This window comes from Canis aureus, chromosome 13, assembly GCF_053574225.1.
Source record: "Canis aureus isolate CA01 chromosome 13, VMU_Caureus_v.1.0, whole genome shotgun sequence".
NCBI classification, from domain to species: Eukaryota; Metazoa; Chordata; class Mammalia; order Carnivora; family Canidae; genus Canis; species Canis aureus.
In genome coordinates, this window is record NC_135623.1 from 35879252 (window position 1) to 35904131 (window position 24880).

Sequence of the window (24880 nt, forward strand, 5' to 3'; positions counted from 1 at the left end):
CTACTGGTATCCCCCAAGAAGAACAGCTAATATTGCAAGGTTCAAGGATCACATACACTTACCTCTAAGTGTTCCAAGTTACTTGTTCTTTGAACCAGCATGTTATCTTTTTGCAAGACGTCCCTGTACTTCGCGGTCAACTCATTGTATTGTTTATTGGCCAATTCTAGTTCAGACAAAGAAACACTATTATCTATAACTTTTTGGAGAGCTGCAATCTTGAAAATGGCCATTTCCTATGTAAATAAGGATACATTGAGTTAAGTTGGTGTATTTTTTTCTGGTGAAGCACTAGCCACTTTAGAGAAGGATAAGATAATACAGCTAAAAGCAAAACAGATTTTAGAATCATTTTTTAAAAAGGATTTCTCATGTATTAAAATATTACAATAATTATTAATTTTTTCATATAAGAAATCATTATTTAGAAATTTTAAATCATAATAAAATAAAGGGAATCTTTCAGAACTATGACAGTAAAATAAAATTCGATTGATTTCAGAAAAGCATAATACACAGTAGCAAGAAAATATATCACTCAGAATGTATCCCCGGATGGCTTTTCTAAATTTCATAAGATTGAAAACAATTTGCCTTTAGTTAGCTGAAAGGCAAAATTAGCATTATCACATTACAATTTAGCTATTTCTACTTATTAGAGTTACACAGACTAGCTTTGTAAGAGGGAAAACCTTTTGTTCCCATGAAGAAACAAGACTTAATTAGAAAAAATTTCTCTCAATCATAGCTATATAATATAAAAATATAAATACTCTTTAATTTTATATAAATGAAAATTTATGTTTATAAAATGTAATATAAAATGAATGTATGTTTATAAAAATGTAATATAAAATAAAATATAAAATAAATACATGAAAGACTGTTACTTGTTTTATGTTCTACTCATTAGCTATACAACTAAACTATATAAAGTCACTACTCAAAGATATCGTATTAACAATAAGAAGAAATATCTGAACTTTTATTTCTCTCCAAAGTAATTTGATGAAATAGGAATAACCAAATTTATAAAATGAGGAAGAATTTACAGTTAGAATTTCTTCTGAAGTAATGAGGGAAAAATATTTGTAATAGTGCTTCACATCTCATTTTGGCAGTTTCTCTTTTCCATCTAAATAAATACACATTATTCTACCTTCCCCTTGGAATTTGGTTTTACACTTTCTTTGGATGAGGAGGGGTTTCCTATTTCCCATCCCCTAAAAAAACAATTTTCAGCTTTCCATTTGTCATCGCACCCCCTTCCCCAATTCCAGGTTGAACAATCAGGTTGAGGAGAACATTCTAGTACTTTTTTTCCCTTCTGTCTCACACACTAGCTACATGTGCAATCCTCCAAGAAAAACATAAAAATCAAAACAAGAACATTTCTTAAGACTCAAAACTTCCTTATTACATGTCCAAATAAAAATAGCTTTCATTATTGAAAACTATTCATAGTTCCTTTTTGCATCAGGATTCAGCTTTAACATCACATTGAAAAAAAAATCACATTGAAAATAAGTTTGTTAGCATGACAATTTCACCTACTACTATCTTTAAAAGTGAATGGTAAGGAACTCAACTTCATTTTAATTCTACTTTGAATTCTTTTATGTTTATATGATCCAATGTAAATTTGGACATGTAAACCAAACATGTACATGCTTAAAATAAGCTATATAAGACACGATGTAAAGCAAGGTATAGAAGAATACACACAGCATGCAACTTCTTGTGTCAATATCTTCAAAAACAATCATTAAAAGGGTAATCAGTTACCTATAGCAGGTAGGGCAGAATGGAGTCAAAGGCACAGGGACAGAAATAAGATTTTTTGGACTATATGTTTGAAACATGCAAATGTTTTATATATTCAAATCATTTAAAAAAAGAAAAAAAAAAGTAACCTCTGAGTTTGAAGATAAACACAAAACAAATAAGCCTAACTATCAAATTTGTAGCATAACAACACAAAGAAAATTATTTCAAGTTACTGTAGAATATATTACCTTGACTATATATGCTATTGGAAGATATTCTAAAGAAAATAGGAACTATAAAGAAATGTAAAACTAAATTTCATAGCATTCCTGTTGTTAATACCAATGCAAGATTATCTTCAAATTAATGTGTGAAAATTATAGGATAGAGCAATTATTTTAATGTTAATAACAGACTTCCATATAAGAAAAAAAGAAATAGGAGTCCAAAATCAAAGGTTTGTAAAAACTCCATACCATTTCCTTACCCCATTATATTAAATCTGAATTAGAGATAACAATATGAACTCATGGTTTAAATATACACATATTTTCCTAATTTGTCCACTGAAAGGGACCAGTAGCAATGAAACTTCAAGAGCCATAGTATCTAGTGACCAGCTTTTGGTATCTAAAGGTCTTTCCCCGGCAGCCCCAGTGGCTCAGCGGTTTAGCGCCGCCTTCAGCCCAGGGCGTGATCCTGGAGACCTGGGATCAAGTCCCACATCAGGCTCCCTGCAGGGAGCCTGCTTCTCCCTCTGCCTGTGTCTCTGCTTCTCTCTCTTTGTCTCTCATGAATAAATAAATAAAATCTTTTAAAAAAAATTAAAAAAAATAAATGTCTTTCCCACTAAAAAAAACCAGGGTTCTTTAGCATAATGATTTATTCCAAATCTGGATAAAAGTATAAAAGGTAAATCTTGAACATCCTGTTGTGCCAGAAAACAAACCAACATCTGAAGTTTTGTTCAAAGACTACTCAATCCTTGTCAAAAGGAAATAAGAGCCAACTTTAGACAGCTCCCCCTGACCAAAATTATTATTAACAAATAATGACTAAATCTGGGAGTGTGCAATGATACTGAAAGACGAGAAAGCTGGAGAGGTCAAGCAAATAGGTAGAAACAGAGTATACAAGCTCTGATTTCGGAGGATTAGTTATTAAAAAAAAAAAGAATGAAGCTTTTATCTTGTCTTTCTTGTAGGAGCTATACTTCAAGATAACCAAACAGGCTGGGCTAATGAGGAAAAGCTCTTTATTTACAAAAGACTATTGGCCAATAAATGTAGAAAGCATAATATAGCTAGAAAATAATTTTTGCAACTCCTAATGAAGTACCTGAGTCAAATAACAACAATCATCAGTGAACACTAAAGCCACTAGGAGGACTGCCAAAGAACTGGTTATTTGCATGTATCAAAATATCACCAGTTAACTAAATACTTAAGACAATAATCACTCATGAAACAATAATCACTCATACAATCTCTTGAAGTGATACAACATAAAACATTACTTATAAAGTACAAAGCATTCTTATCAACAATGTTTAACCTAACATATCCAAGGCTTCAAAACTTTTGTAAATCAATAAATAGGGGAATAAGCAAAATTAGAAAAGAAAATAATTAGGTAAATGTTCAACATTTTTCAAAGTAAAGAGAGGAGATTCTATGAACATTAAAGATTTATGACCTGTAACATCCGAATACAATGCAGGGTCCTTGACTGGATCTTGGTACAACTGAGGAAATGTAAATATGGTCTGGACATTAGATAATGTAAGAAAATTATTGTCAATTTTGTTAGATGTGATAAAGTTCTTGTGTTATGTAAACAAAAGAAGTCTTTGTTTTTTAGAGACGCACAGCAAACTATTTAGAGAAGAAATGTCTGCAATATATTACTACAAGGAACAGATGAGGCAATTATGGCAGAATGTTAATGTTAACTGTTAATCTAGGTGATGGCTGCTATTCATTATACAATCCTCTCTTCCTCATGATTGAAAGTTTTTATAGCCAAAAAAAAAAAAATCAGATATACCTTAAATCGTTGCAAACGTCCAATTTTTTCACCAACTTCAGCTTCCATTGCTATCAATTCATTCTTCTGTTTCCCATTTTCTTTCCTAAGCTGTCGCTCCATTTCTACTAAAGTAGTGTACTGTCTTATGAGTGACTTTTCATTCACTTGCAAGACTGTTATTTTTCTACTATTTTCTGACAGTGTTTTCTTCATTTCATCTGAATCCATCTGAAGAGCACTAAGCAAATTCTACACAAAGACACGTTAAATTACTTGTTGAATGTAGCTATCTTACTTTGTACAATACTGTATATTGATTTTAAAAGAGTTTTGCTTACATTATATTCTTTTACTTTTATAGCATCTTGTTGGATTTGATCCTCTAGTTTTTTCTTTTCTTCTTTCACTGTTTCAGATTCTGTTTTCCAGGTCTCCTTTTCACTTAAAAAACAAATAAAAATGACAATATAATAAACCTAATAAAACATTTAACTACAGGAAAAGATAACTTTAAATTATGGAAATTTAAAATGCTTATAAAACAAGAGGCATCATAGCCTTGGGTATCTAATAACAGATTAAGTCAAAATTCCACTCAACAAGGATTTAGCCTGGAAGTTCTATTTTTACTAAATAAATGCAGTTTAAAGAAATTATTTCATCAAGTTACTTTCATTATTCCATGAGTCACAACTCTACAACTGTTACAATATAACAACCAAAGCTGAACTTACAACATTTTATTAAAAATAGAAAATAGGAAAATAATCAACACTCCAAAGTAATTCTGGAAATCAGTTCTCAATATACAGACCCTACTCTTAAACTTGAGGGTTAACCAGTTGTAAAATATTTAGAATACAAACAAGAGTAGAAATCATTTGACTTAAAAGAAGATGTGTAAGACACTGCTGCCTACCCAAAAGACATTCCACAGTCATCTGCAATCTGGTTGGCATAAAAAATTACAGTGGCATCACTCTCTTTGCCACTGAATGGTTGAGACTTGGACATATGACTTGGAGAGCTCATTAGCCCAATTCTGGTTAATGTGATCTGAGTCAAAGTCTGCTCTGCTAGACGGTTCTGGAAAATTTTTTATCTAACACTAAAAAGTTGTGTGGGGGGGAAAAAAAAAGGTTCTTCTACAGTGGCCATAGTTCCCTCTTCCTTGAACTCCCGCATCTATTTTATAAACCATAATAGGGGGGACGCCTGGGTGGCTCAGTGGTTGAACGTCTGCCTTCCACTCAGGGCGTGATCCTGGAGTTCCAGGATTGAGTCCTGCATCAGGCTCCCCGCAGGGAGCCTGCTTCTCCAGCTACCTATGTCTTTGCCTCTCTGTGTCTCATGAATAAATAAATAAAATATTCTTTAAAAATTAAAAAAAAAATAACCATAATAGGAGATAATGACAACTCTTAAACACGGCCTACTCTATAATTAGCTTCGGGTTTCTTGTTAGATCATGTAATAATTATCCTTTGTGTTTAAATAACCTTTGATTAGGTATTCTAATGACTGTTAAGAAAATTATTCCATTAATATAGAGGAAATAGCAGAGATAAGGAGAAACATTAGTTACCAATGAAAATATATCAATAACATGACAGTGACATGAGGAATGATGTTAACAGCTGAAACACATTTACAAAATATTCACATGCTGGGACATTTACATAATGTTCCTTTCTGAACATTTTCATATAACAATTCATTTAAACTTTGTAACAATCCTATGAAAAAGGCATTATATCTCAGAAATTTATACATAAGGAAACTAAGACATAAAATAGAAGAGAAGAGGCATGAGGGAACAAGTATTTTCTTACATTACTAGCATCATGAATAAGAATATGCTGCAATTACATTATAAGTTTTGCTCTTATACCTTAGATATTCCTTATATAATAAGCTTTGTTGATGACGAATTACTACAAATTTTCTGTTATAGTCTTCAAGAGACTCTTCTAAATTCTTTAATTTTTTTTCTTTATATTCTAGTTCCTAAAAATGAGTACAGAAATAAGAATGAAAAAATTATCAAAATACATTTTAAATTGGAGAGTATACATTTATACTCTGACAACAGAAAAATAAGAGAGAATACAGTTCCCAAATCCTAGCAGCACAGATCATTTCTAGATCCTGAACATTTTAGTTTGAAGCATATGTATAAAGAGAAGTACTATAGATTTGTTAAAATTAATTTTTATATTTGATAGTTTCAGTAACCATATAAATTCTCAGGTACAGAGGTTACAAACTTCTCCAGTCACTCAGCTTCACACACCCTCTTGTGAACGTATCTGTTCATGTCTCCATTCAAATAACTCTTTCCCATTATTTCATTTTATAGATGAAGAAACAGAAACTGAGAAAGAGTAACTCAACATTTAAAAGCTCATTAAAACTATACTTGGTAACCATTCCTAAGCACATATGGCATGCTTGGTGCCAGGTACTTTACACACATGCAGATCCAACACTTAAAGTCAGGTTTTGTGTGGCTCCAGAGGCCCTGACTACTTCTATCATTCTTAGGACTGGGGGTCCAAGGACCCGTTTTGCCACTATGAACAGGTTTTCAGATTCCCAATTGGTGCTCTCTAATCTTCGATAATGCCTCTCATATGTTGTTGGTTTTTTTTTTTTAAGATTTTATTTATCGATTCATGAGAGACAGAGAGAGGCAGACATAGGCAGAGGGAGAAGCAGACTCCCCACGGGGAGCCTGATGCAGGACTCGATCTCAGACCCTGGGATCATGCCCTGAGCTGAAGGCAGACACTCAACCACGGAGCCATCCAGGCATTCCATCCTCTCATATGTTTTTATATAAAGATGAAAAAAAAACATTAATTTTATTTGAAGCAATATGATGTCACATTACCATTACTTGTTGACAGTGTTCTTACACTGCAGAAGAACAAGAGAGATCATAAAGAGTGCTGAAGTTATAAATTTAAAAGTTATAGAAGTTAGAAGTTTAAAAGTTGCAAATTTAAATTCATGCTATAACATGAATTATAAGGTAACGTTTAAACAAGTGTAAGGTTGTTCCTCACTGACATACAACAAATTCCAATATTCAAAAAAGATTAAAGTAATTTTCAAATACAAAAACAAGTATTTGATAATCATAACTCAAGTATGTTCACAGATGGATCATCTAGGAGACAGAAACAGTAGTGCTTATAATCAAAAATATGTTTTCATTGATTCCAAACACATTTCTGTAATTATATTTCAAACAAATGGATGTTATGGATATTCACACTTCAAATGAAATAATGAAAAGCATCTCTCATTAGGGCATTCATAATGACCACAATTTAGACGGCAAAACTGACAAACACAGGCAAGCACTACCCTTTCTAATTCACTAATGTATTAACTAACACCTTGTAAGTTTAAAGGGAAAGAAGACATTACAGACAACTTAATTTAAAAACTTTTTTCTTGGGGGCTCCTGGGTGGCTCAGTTGGTTAAGTGTCTGTCTTGGGCTTAGGTCATGACCTCCAGGGTCCTGAGATCCAACCCTGAGTCCCAGCTACTTACTCAGTGGGGAGTCTGCTTCTCTCACTCTCCCTCTGCCCCTGCCCTGCTAGTTCTCTCTTTCAAATAAATAAATATAATCTTAAAAAAGAAAAATGTTCAAAAAATAAATAAAAACTTTTTCTTGTAGTTAAAAAAGGAACAATTTTAATCATGTCACTAAAAAGTTGTATCAGACTTTATTCACTTGAACTGCTTTTCTAACCAGCACTAAATAAAAGTGCTCCCCTTATTTATACATTACCACCTTAGCTGCATGTCATTCTACTTGTCAATCATATATTTCAGATGACACATATGTGCACAAGATATATCAGCATGTTTCTTACACGGATGAATATAATAAATTGCTTTTATTCATAATATTCCATTTCATATCAAAATCTAGAAAAAATGCATTGCAATGATAATATTCTAAAGAATACTCAAAGGAATATATAAAGACTAAATTAAACATAGTATCAACTACTTTTGTTATTCACATGTTATTTACTACCTGTAAGATATGTATTAAATATTCATTTTGAGAATTAATAATATTGGCACTAGACGGTGCTATCCCATCAGGTAGGTCCACTCCTTTAAAAACAACATTTGATCCTTCTGACTGCCGTAAAAGAATAGTCTCTTTTTCAAGATGATCTATCTGGAAACAAACAGTTCAGAAATGAGTCTCACATCTCTTACAACCAAAGACAAATTTAAAAGCAGGTTAACTTTTTCTTCCTACTGAATATTAAAAAAATTAATAAATGTATGAATGCCCTACTAGGCATTAATTAAACTATACTTCAAATTCTATTAAGAAATACCCAGGCATAGACTTAGAAATTTTGAATTCCTTTATGTTATAAAAGGTACTTATTTCCTACTTAATTATTTAAGAAAAATCCAAAAAGTAGTTTTCTTAATGTTGAATGAATCCAAGAGGCATTTCTCAGTCTTTTTAAAAAAATAAAAGTTTCATATTAAGCTTATGTTCATAATGCTTGGCATTTTCTATTATTTAATAAAATTCTCACCTTTAAATTTGCTTTTGCCAACTGCTGAGAATAATTTATAGCCTCCTTCCGAGATTCCCTGAGTTCCTGTCTTAATTCTTCATTCCTTCCAGTAAGTTGATCAACTTGGGCTTTCAAATGCAGATTGGCATCAAAAATTCCTTCTGCATTCTTTGATTCTATAGCCTAATATATTCAGATTATATTGAAAAAATGTGAAGCAAAATACTAAAATCACAGTAAAAAAAAAAAAAAGCTACCTTTAAATAAAATTCACATTTAAGCATTTTACTCTTCCCAGGCATAACAACAAAATATGCCAAATCCATTTCTTACTTATGAACCTAAATTTATAAAACTCTAACTTACATCAGTATTATCAAGCATAATAATTACCTTATTATAACATTTAACAAACATTTAGCTAATTGTGTAGACTGGTAGACTAGAAAAACAACTGAAGAGAGTAAGAGGACAAGGGTTCAAATCTTAACCAATCTCTTACTAGCTCAGCAAGTGACAAGTTCTTTAAACCTAGTTTCTGTATCGCTAAAGAAGAGCAAATGTTACATCTGTCCACTTCACAAGGTTTTTATACAGTCAAAATGAGATAATTTTTATGCAATACTTAGAAACTATGTAGCATGAGCAAAGCAATGAAATAGTTACTACATTTAATTGAATTTTTCATTGCTTCCTCTCCATACAGTTGAAGCATATATGATAAAAAGGCAAAGCATGGTAACACAATATTATTCAGATTGCTGGATAAGCAAAAATAATGTTAAATATTAAAATATTATCAAAGAGGTTTCATTGGTCCTAATTCTCCAACAATGGCATATATAAACATACATACACCCTGGTACACATCTACATAGTACATACATATAAATATATTTGCATTTTAAAGAAACTATATATGATAAAACTGCTAACTGCAAAGTAAAGCTTCAGGGAAAAAAAAAAGGCAAAAACAAAAAAGATTAAGATGAGTAAAATAAAGTGCAATCTCCTACTCAGGAGGGTGATCCAGGGTTTGAGACAGAAATTTTATAAAAGTAAGCCTTGACCCCCTAGGAGACCAGAGCAGGCCACATGGAGTAATAAATTATGCTAATTCAAAGGGGATACCAGGAAGACAGAAGTAAGTACAAGGAGGTACTGTGACAGACAAGGTAATCTAGTTATCAGTCTTGCTGTTTAGAAATGGCATCTTGTTGCCTACATGGCCTTTTATTAAAATAAGATTAAATGGTGATTAGAGATACTGAAAAATAACCCATAGCAATAGAAAGTGAAATGAAGTACATAACCTAGAAATATTTGATCTAAAGTGTCACTGATTCTGCAAATTTCTTATAGCAGGCAATGTTGTTGGGTCATTCGTGAGTTATAGACAGGGCAGATTCAATCAGAAAAAAGAATGACAACCCAAGATAGAAACTGATGAAATCTCTGGAAGCAAGGATACAAAGAAGTTAGAATTCCCTGAGGTGTCCATTCTGTTTGTATTTGGTCACTAAGTAGAGTTTCCCTTGGAAAATAGTTTGATCTGAGACACAGTATCAAAAGTGGGTAGCATCAGAGATAAAAGATGTTCACAGAAAAAGCACAAAGAACCATTTTAGACATTCAAAATAGCAGAAGCAAAACAAAGTCACCAAGAGCAAAAGAAACATAAAAATGAGTTACATATAAAAAGAATTAAATGGTTCTCAAAATTTTTGTCAAATGATTTTCTTGCCTCAGAAATTTTTAACATACCAATATCACTCTCCCTTTCTAATAATATGGTATTGCTAAGAAAGTATTCAATTATTAATTCATCATAAAAAAAAGCAATTAAATGAATAGTATTTTGTTGGGAAGCACAAATATATGTTAAATATGTTCAGATTATATAAACAATACATGTAAATATTAAGAATTTAAAATGTATATTTTATTTAAGTTCATATAATACTGTAAAACTCTCAATCTCTATATAATAAACATAAATAGACTATTATTTGATGGTTAATATTTTTCCTTAGCAATGCTTACCCATTTAAATATTTAAAACATTCTTACTATATAAAAACATAAATAAATAAAATATTCTTACTACATCCTATTACACTTCTAGGTTTGTGGCATAATGTCCTACCAGACCTACCTTCCCAACTTAACAAGTGAATACAAAAAACAAATATTTGAAGGTTCTAGAAAATAAACAAAAGCAAGAAGATTTTGGAGCAGACTTAAAACCTGGAAGACGGAACCACTGAGGAGTGAATTTTGTATTTGAGGGGAGAGAGGTGGCGCAGGGAAGGGACAGGCTACAGTTGAAGTGACCTGTCATCTTTCTGGCCAAGAACACCAAAGATAGAGCCCAAAGTCTATCACTGGGAAAGTGAGATAGGAATTCTAGACAGAAAATAACCAGCCAAAGAGAACTCCAAATTCTGTTTAAAAACTCTGCCAAGCTGACCTTTAAAATGGAAGAATGGAGATGGTAGTGGAAAATATCACTGATCTTAAAAATAGATAAATAGCAATTATACAATCAGGAGAAGAGATAAAAAATTAGGGGGAGGGATCCCTGGGTGGCGCAGCGGTTTAGCGCCTGCCTTTGGCCCAGGGCGCGATCCTGGAGACCCGGGATCGAGTCCCACGTCGGGCTCCCGGTGCGTGGAGCCTGCTTCTCCCTCTGCCTGTGTCTCTGCCTCTCTCTCTCTGTGACTATCATAAATAAATAAATAAAAATTTAAAAAAAATTAGGGGGAAAGAAAATGAACAAAGCCTCAAAAACCCCTGGAACAATGTCAAAAGGTCTAAGGTGTCCCTGGAGTTCCAGAGACAATGGGGCAGAAAAAATAATTGAAGAAATAAAGTGGAAAACTTTCCAGTTGTGGTGAATGGCACAAGTAAACAGATTCAAGAAGCTCAGCAGGGGATCCCTGGGTGGCGCAGCGGTTTAGCACCTGCCTTTGGCCCAGGGCGCGATCCTGGAGACCCGGGATCGAATCCCACATCGGGCTCGAATCCCACATCGGGTGCATGGAGCCTGCTTCTCCCTCTGCCTGTGTCTCTGCCTCTCTCTCTCTCTCTCTATCATAAATAAATAAAAATTAAAAAAAAAAAAAGAAGCTCAGCAAACCCCAAATGGCATACATGCACACACACACACACCAAGTTACATTATGGCGGAACTAGTGAAAATCAAAAGAGGAAGTTTTGAAAGCAGCCTGAGAAATTTACATGTAAGAAACAGGGGAACGATGATTCAAATGACTATAAACATCTCATCAAAAACTATGAACACCGGAGAACAGTTGAACAACACTTTAAAGTATGAAACAACAAACCAAAACCACTATGAAAAAAACTTACATTAACTAGCCTTTCAAGACTCGGGATGATTAAAGATGTTTCTCCTCCTTTAACATCAGGATCTTTCTGCATTTCCTTAATAGCTTGCAATATTTCTTTCATACCTTCTTCCAGCTGCTTATTTTCTTCGGCTAATTCTTTTACTAAAATAACATATTTTTCTCATTCAATGAATACTTTCTTTACAATTTACACTATCTATACAAGTAACAAACATTTTATATACAAAAAAAATTTGGAAAATGCCAATGCAAATAAATGTACAAAAAATTCAACTATAAATCCAATATGCAAATAGTTGAATTAAATGACAGACCTATTTAAATCATGTGCATATATGTTTCATTGTTGAAAGAAATAAATCATAAACATACTTTGTCTTCACTTCATTAACAATCTTTTATATTTGTTTTTCTAACTTTACTTTCATTAGACAACAAGAAAGAAAAATTGACTTATTGCCACAAAAAATTCACATTAATAACTTTCTTTGATAATGAATATAGCAAGGCAAACCAAAGAGATGAATGAGAGAGACATCTATATATTATAGAGGTGATTAAAGTTAAAACAGACCAGAAAACAAAGAATGTATTAAAGTCCTTTTAGATCCATGATTTTCAATATAGGATAAATAAAAACAGAAAAATAAGAAATAATAGTAACTTACATTTATTCTGAAATTTGGTTATTGTTGTTCTACCTCTTTCTAAATCTCTTTCCTTTTCAGTTAGTTCTCTTGAAAGAAATTCACTCTGTACAGAATACAAAGAATAAAACTGATTTTTTTAACAAAATATCACAATAGTTTGTACTTTTCAAGTTTAAAAAATTTGACCAACTGAGGGACAACACATCAGAAACAAGTTATAGAAATACAACAGTAATAATAACACAATACAACAGTAATAATAACACAACCCTAAAGGTAAAACAGATGGTAGTCTTCCTCCCACTTTCTCCCTTCTCCCACCCCCATAGCAAAAGGCAAAGAAATACAATGAAAGTTTTGTCTTTAGCGCCACAATGAAAGTTTTTGTCTTTTAATAGTCTGCCTTTATACTACCTGTTCTGCCTGGCTTCTATGAAGTTCAAGCTCTATTTCTGCATTTCTATTCTGTGCTTCCTTGACCAATAAATCCTGTGCTATGACTTCATTCTAAAGAAATAATTAATAAATTAGGCAAGTCAATGATTTCATATCAAACTTACTGCATTTTTAGATCTTTAAAAAAATAGAATGCGTATAAATTGGTGTTACGTGCAAGCATGAAAAAATTCTTAGTATAATTATTACTTAAGAACTTTGTTAGAGAAGTCACAAAAAACAAAGAGTTAATAAAAAAGTAATCATAGTAATGTAATTTGGAGGAAAGCTCACCTGAGATCTAAGAAATACTAGTTCTCTCTGTAGCTGTTCTATAAGATTTTCAAGAGGACCTATCGGAGATGATTTTGATTGTGTAGTAATAGGCACATGGTCAGGAACATTAACTTCAAGTTTACTTTTCAAAATCTCTGTCTGTAAAGGTACTTCACTCTTTCTTATACCTTCTTTCAAATTGATATCAGCATAGTTTATCTGGGTATGAACCTGTTCATCTTCTGATGTTGCTATCTGTGATTTTTCCATGTTAGCTCTGTTACCATGAATTTGTTCACAAAATATTGCAGACTTTTGCCTAAGTGATAATTTCTGCATTAAGTCTGAAGCTGTTGATAAGGTTTGTAAAGATGAACTACTTTTTTGTGTGAAACTAGTCTTCTCAAGTGTCTGACAGCTTCTTGACACTTGCTTCATAGAATGGTCAGAAACAGAGTATAAGTAGTCATCTATTTCTTCATGGCTCTCCCTATTAAAGGTATTGACTAATGATTCTAGATTTCTTAAAGATTGTAGACATGGTGCTTTAAAAATCTCCTTTATTGTAATAGTTTCTGGAGGTGAATTATTATCTTTTACTTGTATAGATGAAGACTGTTGAGTTAAAGAGACAAAAGGATCCATTTCACTTTCTACACTATGTTGAATTTCAGATACCATTCCTGATAATGATCCTATGGTGACATTCTCTTCTGGCTCATTCTGATATAACTTTGGAATATTGAACGATGGTCTCCTATGCGGCAGCTCTATTTTATCTGGACTCCTAATCTGTATTCAGAGTAAATAACGTCTCATTAATCAATCTTTGGATCAACAGGTTATTTAAATTTTAAAAAAAGTTTTCTTTTATTTAACAACTATAAAAAGAAGCAATGCCCAAAATGAAGTAAAGGGGGAAGAAATGAAAGCACTAATAATAGCAATTTTCTTTTATTCTATAACAATACCTTATTGTTTACCTTTGATTGTGCTTCATTCATATTTTTGAGGCTTGTAAAATCGAATTTCCTTTCTCCTATTTTATTTTCTTGAGAAAAGTTTTCAGTTAGGTTCAAGTCCTCCATGGTTAATCCTACATATATTAGAAATTAACAAATTAGAAACATAAAAAGAACTTTCTTTTACCCTAATTCTTAAAAAGGAAAATCAAGTTTTAACTGAAACAAAAGGTAGAGGATTTCCAAAATCCTTGATCCACATGTAGCCTATACAATCTTCTGACTTAGCTCACTTTTAATATTAATATGAGAGACTAATATAACTTTTGTCTTCTCCTCTATCATTCTTTACCCATTCTACATAAAAGTATTAATAACTACTGAAATAGTTTAGAGAAATATAAAATAGATAAGAATCATGAATGAGTAAACTGGCTAATAAACTAATAAATTATGAAATTTTGCCCTCCTAGAAATCTTTTGATATATTATAGAAACTGATGATTTATAAAAACAAAAACAAAAACAAAAAACAACAAACAAAAAAATCCTCTATTATTCAGATACTTGTAGACTTGGGTGAAGTTAGAAAATAATTCCTTCTCTACAGTCTTCTTAGAAAAACGTACTGCAATTACTATTATAAAACTTTACCAACTGTTCTCTTGATATCAAATAAGATAAACAAAAAATTAATTTTTATTCAATAAAATATTACTTTCACTTAATAAAGAATAATGTACAAAGAAAGTTTTCAAAGCACAGCTCTTAAGGAAAGGAAAAATATTAATAATAGAAATTACTAAGTTTTATCCTTATTGATCAAAATATCTTGGGATTGTGTGGAAATTAATAAACTATACTGTAAAGTTTTCAAAAGTTGATGAGTCTGAAATTTTGTTCATTTTATTGTGTTTTTTCTGTTTTTACCTGTTTTAGACTTAGGACAGACACCAATGATACTTAAATACCCTTCATCAGGTCATTATTTCATTTATTAAACTTGGCAGCAGAACCACGATGATATATATAATATACAGAAAATTTCAGCTCCAGATAATTCATTTTCCAATGACTCTTTTAAAGATTCGGAATAAATGCATATACCTGAAGTTGCAGCTCTTTTTCCTCTTTCTTGAGCCATTTGGCGAATTTTTTTTTTCAGATCAAGTCGTTCTTCCTCTAGACTTTCAATCTATAAAGTACAAATTATTAGTCTTTCTTTTTAGTTCAACCAGAAAATTAATTACTTAACTATCACACTTGCCTCTTTCAAAAGAATCTGGTTTTCAGCTCTGTACTGCTGCTGTTTTAAGCTTTTGCTATTTCTAAATTCAGTTAAATCAATCATTGTCTTCGGTTCAAGACCTAAAATATTAAGGGATATAATTAAAACCTTATCAACATTCAAATGAACTACAAAAATTTCATATAGCAATTGGTTATCATCAAGCAAATGACTGTAATTTATTTAGTATCATTGAAGAACAGGGCACTTTTCATGCAAGAATTTCCACATATTTGAACTATAACCTTATAAGTCAACATTTTATCACATTAATGGAAATCCTGACAAAATATATCAGGATCTGTCTTTTTCTCCATGTCAGATCATTGTGAAAATATGAGAATGTATTAATCAACACAGAAGCTGTGGAATAAAACAGACTTGCACTCAATTTCCACTTGCAATTATTAACTAAGTGTCAGAATAAGACTTCATTTATTTTTCTTGGCTTGTTGTCAAGAGTGTAAGAAAATTAACCCACATAATGTACCTAGTCCAATACCTGGCACATAGTAGTCATAATTAAAATCAATATCAATTATATTACTACACTAGTCTAATGCCCGCTGTCTGCTAACTTCCTATTATGAAGTAGATATGAAGATTGTCTCAAGAAAGTATAAAACAAGATTTGCAGGCTTTAAAATACAGAAAATCTTGTGTTTGTGATAGCTATTTAATTGGCTTGGTCATCTTTAGCAACTTCCAGTTTGAAGTCATCTGTGATCTGGTAGGTCAAGTTGATTAGAAGGCTAACTTGGGGTACTGGCTGATCTGGGTCCTATCTAGTACATTTTCATAAATAAATCATCTTTATAAAATACATATTTTTTTCTTCCTCTAGAGAACAATTTTCACAGATGATCATTTTAACTCTAAGAAAGCATTAACTAGTATTTATCAAGTATAATGAAATCAATATTTAGATTTTTCTTTTCACTTCAAAGTAGCAATTTATAGTCATGATTTTACATTCAAATGAGTAATACTCATTAAATGAACTATTTATTGAAACTATTACATAAACTCACAAGGTATATACAGTAATTACTTCTTAGAATTAACAGTAATCTTAAAATACTCAAAGTTAAATTTAAGCAGCATAAATTAACCAGCACTTATAAATGTCCTCATGAATTCATCTGAACAAAAGCACTTTGCAAACCATCATGGGTCATATAGACCCTACCTTTGTTGAGAAAAAGAAAGGGGAGTTCACTTCTAATATATAGTATTAGTTCAGTAGACTTTCAGGTTTAAATAAGGAATTATTACTTGAAGAGATGCCAGACAGAATAAGCAGTGCTCTAGGCTGGCCCAGTCACCATCCCAACCCCATTAAATCCCTCATCCCACATCAATCACACTGGTTTAGAAGGGTTTATCTGGGGGGGAAGAGGGGGAAGCACTCAACTATTTAAAAATAAACAAAACATGGCTTGACAGCTAAGACTGATAAAACTATGGATCTTAAAAAATGACTTACCCACACGCTCCCTCAGTGCTTCATTTTCATCAAGGAAATCACTGATCTTCAACTCAAGTTTATTGATTTCCTTTGTCAATACTTCAATCTCTCGATCTCTTATTTTAATTTGGTTTTTACAATTCTTTATTTCAATAACAGCATCTTCTAAACCATATACTCCCTGAAAAATATCCAATCTAATTTATGTATAATGTGGTTTATTTGAATAAATTATGAAATTCATGATTTTCTTATTAAGTCTGAGGGAAAGTATAGTTATATGTAAGATTTATGTCTTTAAACTGTGCTTTTAAAAAACAAATCCAGTAATAACAACAGAAAATGGAACAGCTGAACTTTCTAGTATAGCGTTCTATCGACAAAGTGACTCAGAGAATGACATATAAAATACCTAACAAGGGAAGCCTGGGTGGGTCAGTGGGTTAAGCATTCAGCTCATTACTGATCTGAGGACTGTGAGATCGAGCCTGCAGCCAGTTCTATGCTGGGCACTGGGCATGGAGCCTGCTTAAGATTCTCTTTCTCCCTCTCCCTTCCATCATCCTACTCAGGCTCTCCCTCTCTTGAAAAATAAATAAATAAAATAAAGGTAGTGAATATTGACTATTATAAGACCATGCTAGATGATTCAGGGGGTATGAAGACAAATCAGATGTTCATACTGTCTCTAGGGAGCTCCTTATCCATCCCTCTCAAAAAAACAAAAAACATTTAACAAAATATAGGAAAGGAATAATAAGAGTGAATCAGCGACACCATTAGTAAGCCATTAGTGGCTTGACTTGGTGGCAATCAGATTTAAAAATACAAAAAGTACAAAGTAAGTACTGTGTGTTGGCACAGTAGGCAGCAAAACTGTCCCTGAAATAGCTTTTAGCAAATAAACGAGTGGTGTCACATGCATATGGTGACACAATGACACAGATTACAAAGAAACTAAACTTGCTGTCTCACCAAAGCTGATTATCTGAGCAAAAGGTTTTGATCAAATGGTTAGAAAACAATTCTGCTGAAAAGTAAATGCTGCTCAAAAGTCTGAATAGTGTAGTATAAACCAACTAAGATAACCTTTATCATAAAATACTTCTGGAATGTCTTTGAAAGTACAAAGTAAATAGCACAGAACAGTCTGGGAGTGGCAAGAATAATCTAAACTCCCTGATTGACATGATAAAAATACATACCGATTCATAATCTTTTAATCGCTTTAGAGTCTCAACTAGTTCTTTATCCTTTTCCCTAGCATCAGCCTCAGCCAGTTCAGCTGTTCTCTCAGCCTCTTTAGTTTTCTCTTCTAACATTTGAACCTTAGACTGAATTTTCATATAATGAGTCTGTTGGGAAAGAGTTGAAGCACCTACAGGGTAAAAAACAAACAAACAAAACCCATGAATTAATTGAATTGATTACTCATTCCTTTAAATCCCTGATTCCAATACAGGAAGCAAGAAAAGTGGTTCATCACTAAAAAAGTCCCTTTAATATTATAATTTTATATTTGAAAAATAAAATTTGTTTTCATTTTATTGATAGGACAAGCTTAAAAAGTTAACAGAAAACCTTAGCTGAAGGGTTATGGATTATAAAAGATTGCAAAACACTGCTTGATAAAGAAGGATCATTGTGACAAAAAGTACTAGCTATCTGTTCCTAATGTTCAACCTTTGTTGAACTGTAATAGAACAACACAATTTTAGTTGTGGACACGTGGCCATTTGAAATAAAGACTAAATTTCCACTTGTACCCCAGCGGTGTGGTCATGGGGCTAATGGGATATAAGAACAAGCCATGTGTGTATTTCAGGAAATGTTTTTAAGAGAGAGGAGTGAATTTTTTCTCTTTTCTCCTTCCTACTAGCTGGAATATGGATATTACGTCTGGAACTCGACCACTAAGAACACAACATGGATACTACATGTTGAGATAGGCAGGGCAGCAAATTACACGATGTCTGATACACGATTATTTGTGCAGTTATCATACCAACCCCAAACCAGTTGCCTCAACTTTGTTTATATCATGGAAAAATGCATTTCTATCCTGTTTAAACCACTGCTATATTTGATTTTTTCTGTCACTTGCAGCTAAACTTAATAGCTAAAAAAAATCTCTACTTATATTTTACCAAGCTGGTGCTAGACCAAAAAACAATATTCCTTTTATCGACGCAAATCATTCTAACCTACCCTAAGTGTTCTACTGATTTATAGAGCATACACTTACGTGTAGGCATTGGACTAGTGTGGGACAGCACGCATGTTTATAAGAAATGGGCTTCATTCTCTGGAGTGAAAAGCCTAGATGGAGAATGTGAGAGTGTCTACTCTCATTTCTTCAATGTGGCTCTCCACAATATATTTGTCTGCCTATCCTCCAGCATGTGCTATTTGCCTCTAGCTCCACCTCCTCCACCTTGCTGTTTGGGATGTGGATATGAGGGTAATGCTCCATTTTGGACAAGACAGAGGAGGGCAACATCCTGGGTTGCCTAATTCTACACCATCACACAAGTGAGAAAAATAAACTTCTATCTTGATTTTGCCACCATTTTCCAGATCTCTAGCTCTGACAGCTAAACCTAATTCTAACCAATGAAAAGAAACCACCATCAGTATCATATTTACAAATATAGAGTATATTCTAGGACACACACCTTCTGTGGACTTCATGGATCATATGCCTATGGACTGACTGAAATGTCATTAGACAAGGCCTCTTTCTTATTTGATAGCAGAGATCAGAGATCAACTGCCACTTTTTCTCCTGGTGGCTGGAATATGCAAAACCCATGCTGTCAGGCATATTTTTTTTTTTTTTTTCAGGCATGCTTTTAAAAGCAGTTTAACCTACTGTCAAAGTACAATTGTAAATACAGAAATAAGTATAGAAATAAGTATATAAAAATAAGTGTAACAAGTGGGCCTTGCTATTGGCTCAGCAATCATATTCCATTTCCCTGGTCTGTTTATTCTTCTAGATGATCATTTCATACCTTCTCTTTTCTCCTCTCTACTCAAACGTTAACCCGTCCTCCCCTATTCTAACTTTCAGCTGAGAACCTTGCTTCCTATACTGAGAAAAAAGGAGCAATCAGTACAGAAGCTTTACCTGCTCCCACCATCAGGTCATCTCCACAGTCACTGCAGCTGTTCCTACATGCTCCACTTCTTTCCCTGTTATTATGGACAAATTCTTTGTGCTCCTAAGGCCAACTACCCCACTGGAATGCTAGATTCCAGCCCCCTGCCTTTTCAAGGATATTGTTCCAGAAGTGCTCTCTCTCTCTCTCTCTCCTGCTTCATCAATGTATTAATTTTCCTCTTTAATGGATCTTTCCTTTAACCTAAAAGCATGATTATTTGTTCCATTTTAAAGACAAAAAACACTTTCCTCATGACTCTTTCCCTTCAAGGTACTACTCCATTTTTTGCCTTCCCTTCACACAAACAGTCCTCGAAAGAGTCTCCATGGTGTTCTGTATCAACTGTATCCCTTTTCTCTTAAACCAAGAGTGGCCACTGCTAAATCCACTGGTCAATTATCAATCAATACTCATCTTGATATATTAGCAGCATTGCAGTTCTGAACATGGCTGCTTATTCTCTTCCTTGATGACATTCCTCATGTGGTTTTCAGAACTCTACACATTCCTGATTTTTCTCCCGACTAGCCTCCTTTGGTTGCTCCTTTTCATCTCCCCAGCCTCTAAAGTAAGAGAATCCCTAGGCTCAATTTTGTATTTTCTTCTTACCATTTGTTCCTTTGATGATCTCAGTCAGCTTCATGACTTCAACTGTCATATGGTTCCCAAATTTATATCTTTAGCCTAGACTGTTGTCCTAAATCTCAGATTTCTATATATACAAGCGTCTATTTAATTCTTTCATTCAGATGTCTAATAAACATCTCAAATTTAACATGTCCTGTTTAACTAAGTATCCGATCATTTCTAAACTTGCTGGAAACACAGTCCTCCCCCAATGTTCAGAAAAAAGTCTTGATAACTCCCGCATATCCTACCTCAGATCTGTCAGCAAATTCTATTTCTTGCACCTTCAAAATACATCCTGAACTGACTACATCTAACAACTCTATGCTACCGCCATGCTCTCAGCTACTAGCACCTCTCCAGAGTATTCCAACAGTCTCATAACAGGTTTGCCTGCTTCTGTTCTTACCTCCTGTTGTCTACTGCAGACATAGCTTAAGTCAAATTAGATCACTCCTGTCCTTTGAAACTTTCTTTGGTACTTCTCACATAAAATAAAAGCCAAAGTCTTACAGTGAACCATTAAGTCTCTTCATGATATGGCCCCTGGTCACCTCTCTGATCTCATCACGTACTACTGCCCCACCTGCCCACTGTTTCAACCACAAAGACTTCTTTGTTGTTCTTCAACACACTCTGTATACTACTACTTCGGTACCTTTACATTCCCATTGTCTGGGGACATCTGATTGGCTTACCACCTCACTTCCTAAAAGTGTTCAAGTATCTCCTCAAAGAGGCTTTTGCCTCACTATCTAAATTACAATCACCACCACCACCACCATTAACTCACTAGCTAGTTACCTTTGTGTCTTTTTTATCTTCAGCAATTATGTTAAATGTGTCATGAATTTATTATGAATGGTTTGCATTAATGTGTCCTGGTATAACTACAGTATGTACTGCTATGGAAATATGAGACCACTGATGTTTTAAGGGCTTCTGTTCACATGTATTAGGCAAGGCAGTATGTCCCAGGGTAGGGAGAATAAGATGAGATACTAATTTGGTAATGTTCATTCAAATGCTGATGAGCCAAATGACTTCTGGAAATTACCTGCAATGCTACTACACATTTTATCTCTACACAGAGATAAAAATTTTATTCTCTTCTATTCTTTTTAATTATAAAAAATGGGATAAATAACTACAATCAATTATATCACCATTTTTCATTTCTTTCACCTAACTAATCTGGTAATAAAAGTTAATGTAATTTTTATTGGGGAAAACTTACAGAAAATATCTCTTATCACTTACAAATTTAAACACTAGTAATTTATGTAGTTACTATACTAGTTAACACATGTAAAGTCATTTTTAAAAATATAAAATTCAAAAAGAAAAATCAATAATATATCTATTGACAATTTAAGAAAAACAAAATCCTTGTAAAATTGAATGGTACATAGAATAAATTTAAGTACTTATTAAACATTGAATCAATTACCTTTGTTTCTATGAAGCTCATTTTTCAAATCTTCGATAATGAAAGTATTTTTTTCCATTTCTTTTGTATATTGTTCTACTTGTTCAGTGAGCATCTTAATTTGACTATCTCGTTCTTGTATGCCCTATAAAATATTTTAGAATATTACATATGATTTATTCATGGATGTTAACATGCATGTTAAAAGTGAGGGGAAAAAAGTAGGTCTTGTGTTTTTTTCAACAAGATTATAGAATATATTTTCTATGGGTCAAAACAATGTCTTTTACTACTTTGTCTCCCTCAACTGCACCACACAACGTTTGGTACACTGATGTCACTCTAATATTTAAAAAGAGAACTGCTAACATCCTGGCAAAGGGAATTCCAGAATACTCTGATATTGACAGCTTCTTCTGACTCGTTTCATGCTACCATTCCTCATGATCCACCCATTTCCATCTATTGCCATGTAACACTTCATTCAAAATATTGTCCCTTGCAATTGTTCTTATCCTCCAGATACTTCCCAAATTTGCCTCTTTCTTTTGAACTATGACTATAGGGCACAGATGATGAAAGTATAACTTCTACACAAATACATTTGTATTAAAAATGAAATTTAATGTAATAGTCAAATTATTACCAAACTTTTAGCTTTTTTCACATTATATAGGATATTTCAGCACCAACATATAACATAATAAGCATTAATAATAGAATATTAAGATATTTTTAAGTTTCTAAAAGTTTTTGTTTCTTATTAAATAATTCCCAATCAAAACAATATATCTATTATCTGCATCAATATAGGAAAATATACAAAATAACTCTATTCCTAACTCTAAACTTAATTCTAATTGTTTCTTGGGACTGCATTTCAAAGGACTTTCTCATATACCCAACAGGGCAAGCCACTAGGTAAGACACATTGCCTACTTTAATAAACCAAATTTTGAGAAGGTTTTACCTGTTGTAGAGCCATAACATTACTTTTATCAGCATCAAGCTGGGCATTTTTCAATTTCTCCCTCAGGTTATGCAACATTTGCTGATATTCAATAATTTCATCATCTTTAGAAGACAAAATTAACTAGATATAAACAACATAGGATCTGTTACATAAGAGGAAAATTAATAAATCATTTTTCACTTATGGTAAGTACTCTAATATGTACCATTAGCAGATTTCAAGAAAACACAGGAAATAAAATTCACTTTGAAGCGAGTAAGTATCAGCAACTATTTGCATAATCATTGTTGCTTTTGGGTGTACAACCTTAAGGTCAAATAAGAAATGATTCAAAATATACATTATAATTTTTGCTGTTTTAGAAATTCAATCTTTAAATACTCTCAAGCTTTAAAAACCCATTCTTAAATAAGAATTGTAAATACTCTCATGCAACTACAAGGAAGTTTTGTACAATTAGTTTTTATGGAGAAAACCTTAAAATGCCACTGGATGAAGGTGTCTTGTGTTCTCTGCTAGAAGAATCAAATACCAAAATCAACTTGTAAAATTAATTTATAAATTTATCACATATCCAATAAGATTTTTAAGAACTATTTCTAAAATTCATACAAAAAACATGTCCACATGTATCTAAAAACTGAATAGCTTTTTCATATATTTAAACATAATAACTAAAACAAGGACACATGGTTAAAAACTAGATCAATATAAAGGAGAGAGTTCAAAAATAAATTCAAATTCAACAAGAGTGTCGTATGTAACAAAAATGAAATTGTATTTCAGTAGGAAGATAAAGTGTTCAATAAATAATGTTCAGAGAACAGAGTATGTCTGTTGCATCCATACTTCACTCTCCATGCCAAAATTAATTACATATGCTTAAAAGACTTAAATGTAAAAGATGAAACTAGGAGGTACTAGAAGAAAATAGAGAAAACAATTTTATACTCAGAACTCTCTCTAATTATGATACAGAGTTCAAAAGACACAAAAAAATAAACTACATGATACAAAAAGAAATACTTCATAACAAAAAGTACCATAATGCCAAAAGACAAGTGTCAAACTGGAGGGATGATTTGGATATATATGACAACTTGTAGCAATTTAATCTATGTATTTGCAAAACAACAAATACATGAAATATTCATTATAACATTGCTTCTAATACCAAATAGCAGAAACTGCTAAATATCACTCAACAGGCTAGGCTATCAATTAAATAAATACCTACAAAGAAAAATTACAAAGCCATTAAAAAGAACAAAGCAGTAGTATATATACCGACATAAATAATTCCTAAAAGATATTAAGTGAAAACAAAATGCAGAAGAAAACATATACTACCATCTTTACCCCCTAAATTAAATGATGTAAAACTTTTCTTTCCCCCAGGGGTTGGTAAACTCAATCAAGGGTCAAATTTGGCCTGCTGCCTGTTTTTGTAAAGTCTTATTGCAAAACAGCCCTGCTCATTCATTTGTGTATTGTTTATGGCTGCCTTTCATGTTATAATAGCAGAGTTTGGTTACACCAGAGATAATATGTTCTAAAATATTTACTCTCTGGACTTTTTACAGAAAGTTTACTGACCCAATTGACTCCACAGGGTATCATTGTCACTGCTACTGCTTTTGTTTAAAATACAGATTATCTGAACTTTCCAGATAACCAAATCCAAATAGCCAACAAGACTTATGTGACCTCTGTTTAGAAACAATGACTATAGAAGTGATAGCTTTTAAAATTAGGTTTATTCAGAATCACTTCCTACTTTTCTCAAAATATACAGTCGTTATAATCCTAGCTTCTGACATGGTAAGGTCAGAGGATTTTGTTGGGGTTGGAGAGTAGGGAGGAGAAAGAAAGGTGT

The 24880-nt window shown here is 32.7% G+C and overlaps 2 protein-coding genes across 4 annotated transcripts in view; one reads left to right on the forward strand and one right to left on the reverse strand.

The window, feature by feature from the left end:
* RLIG1 (RNA 5'-phosphate and 3'-OH ligase 1) overlaps positions 1 to 13795 on the forward strand; it is a 75749-nt gene extending 61954 nt beyond the window's left edge. The window contains exon 8 of the mRNA XM_077845751.1: positions 13768 to 13795. Coding sequence (XP_077701877.1) covers positions 13768 to 13780 — 13 coding nt within the window. The 3' untranslated portion in view covers positions 13781 to 13795. The remainder of the gene's footprint in view (positions 1 to 13767) is intronic.
* The window catches only part of CEP290 (centrosomal protein 290), an 88709-nt gene that overhangs the window by 50391 nt on the left and 13438 nt on the right, over positions 1 to 24880 (reverse strand). For 2 of the 3 annotated variants that reach the window (XM_077845726.1, XM_077845727.1), the window contains exons 11-25: positions 23002 to 23124; positions 22053 to 22176; positions 18017 to 18189; positions 16830 to 16992; positions 15323 to 15423; positions 15163 to 15250; positions 14077 to 14189; positions 12401 to 12485; positions 11731 to 11873; positions 8377 to 8541; positions 7851 to 8000; positions 5687 to 5802; positions 4134 to 4236; positions 3814 to 4044; positions 63 to 236 (exon numbers count right to left, since the gene is read on the reverse strand). In XM_077845726.1, coding sequence (XP_077701852.1) covers positions 63 to 236; positions 3814 to 4044; positions 4134 to 4236; positions 5687 to 5802; positions 7851 to 8000; positions 8377 to 8541; positions 11731 to 11873; positions 12401 to 12485; positions 14077 to 14189; positions 15163 to 15250; positions 15323 to 15423; positions 16830 to 16992; positions 18017 to 18189; positions 22053 to 22176; positions 23002 to 23124 — 2052 coding nt within the window. Of the gene's footprint in view, positions 1 to 62; positions 237 to 3813; positions 4045 to 4133; positions 4237 to 5686; positions 5803 to 7850; positions 8001 to 8376; positions 8542 to 11730; positions 11874 to 12400; positions 12486 to 14064; positions 14190 to 15162; positions 15251 to 15322; positions 15424 to 16829; positions 16993 to 18016; positions 18190 to 22052; positions 22177 to 23001; positions 23125 to 24880 lie in introns of all 3 variants that reach the window. The other variant, XM_077845725.1, reaches the window with a different exon arrangement.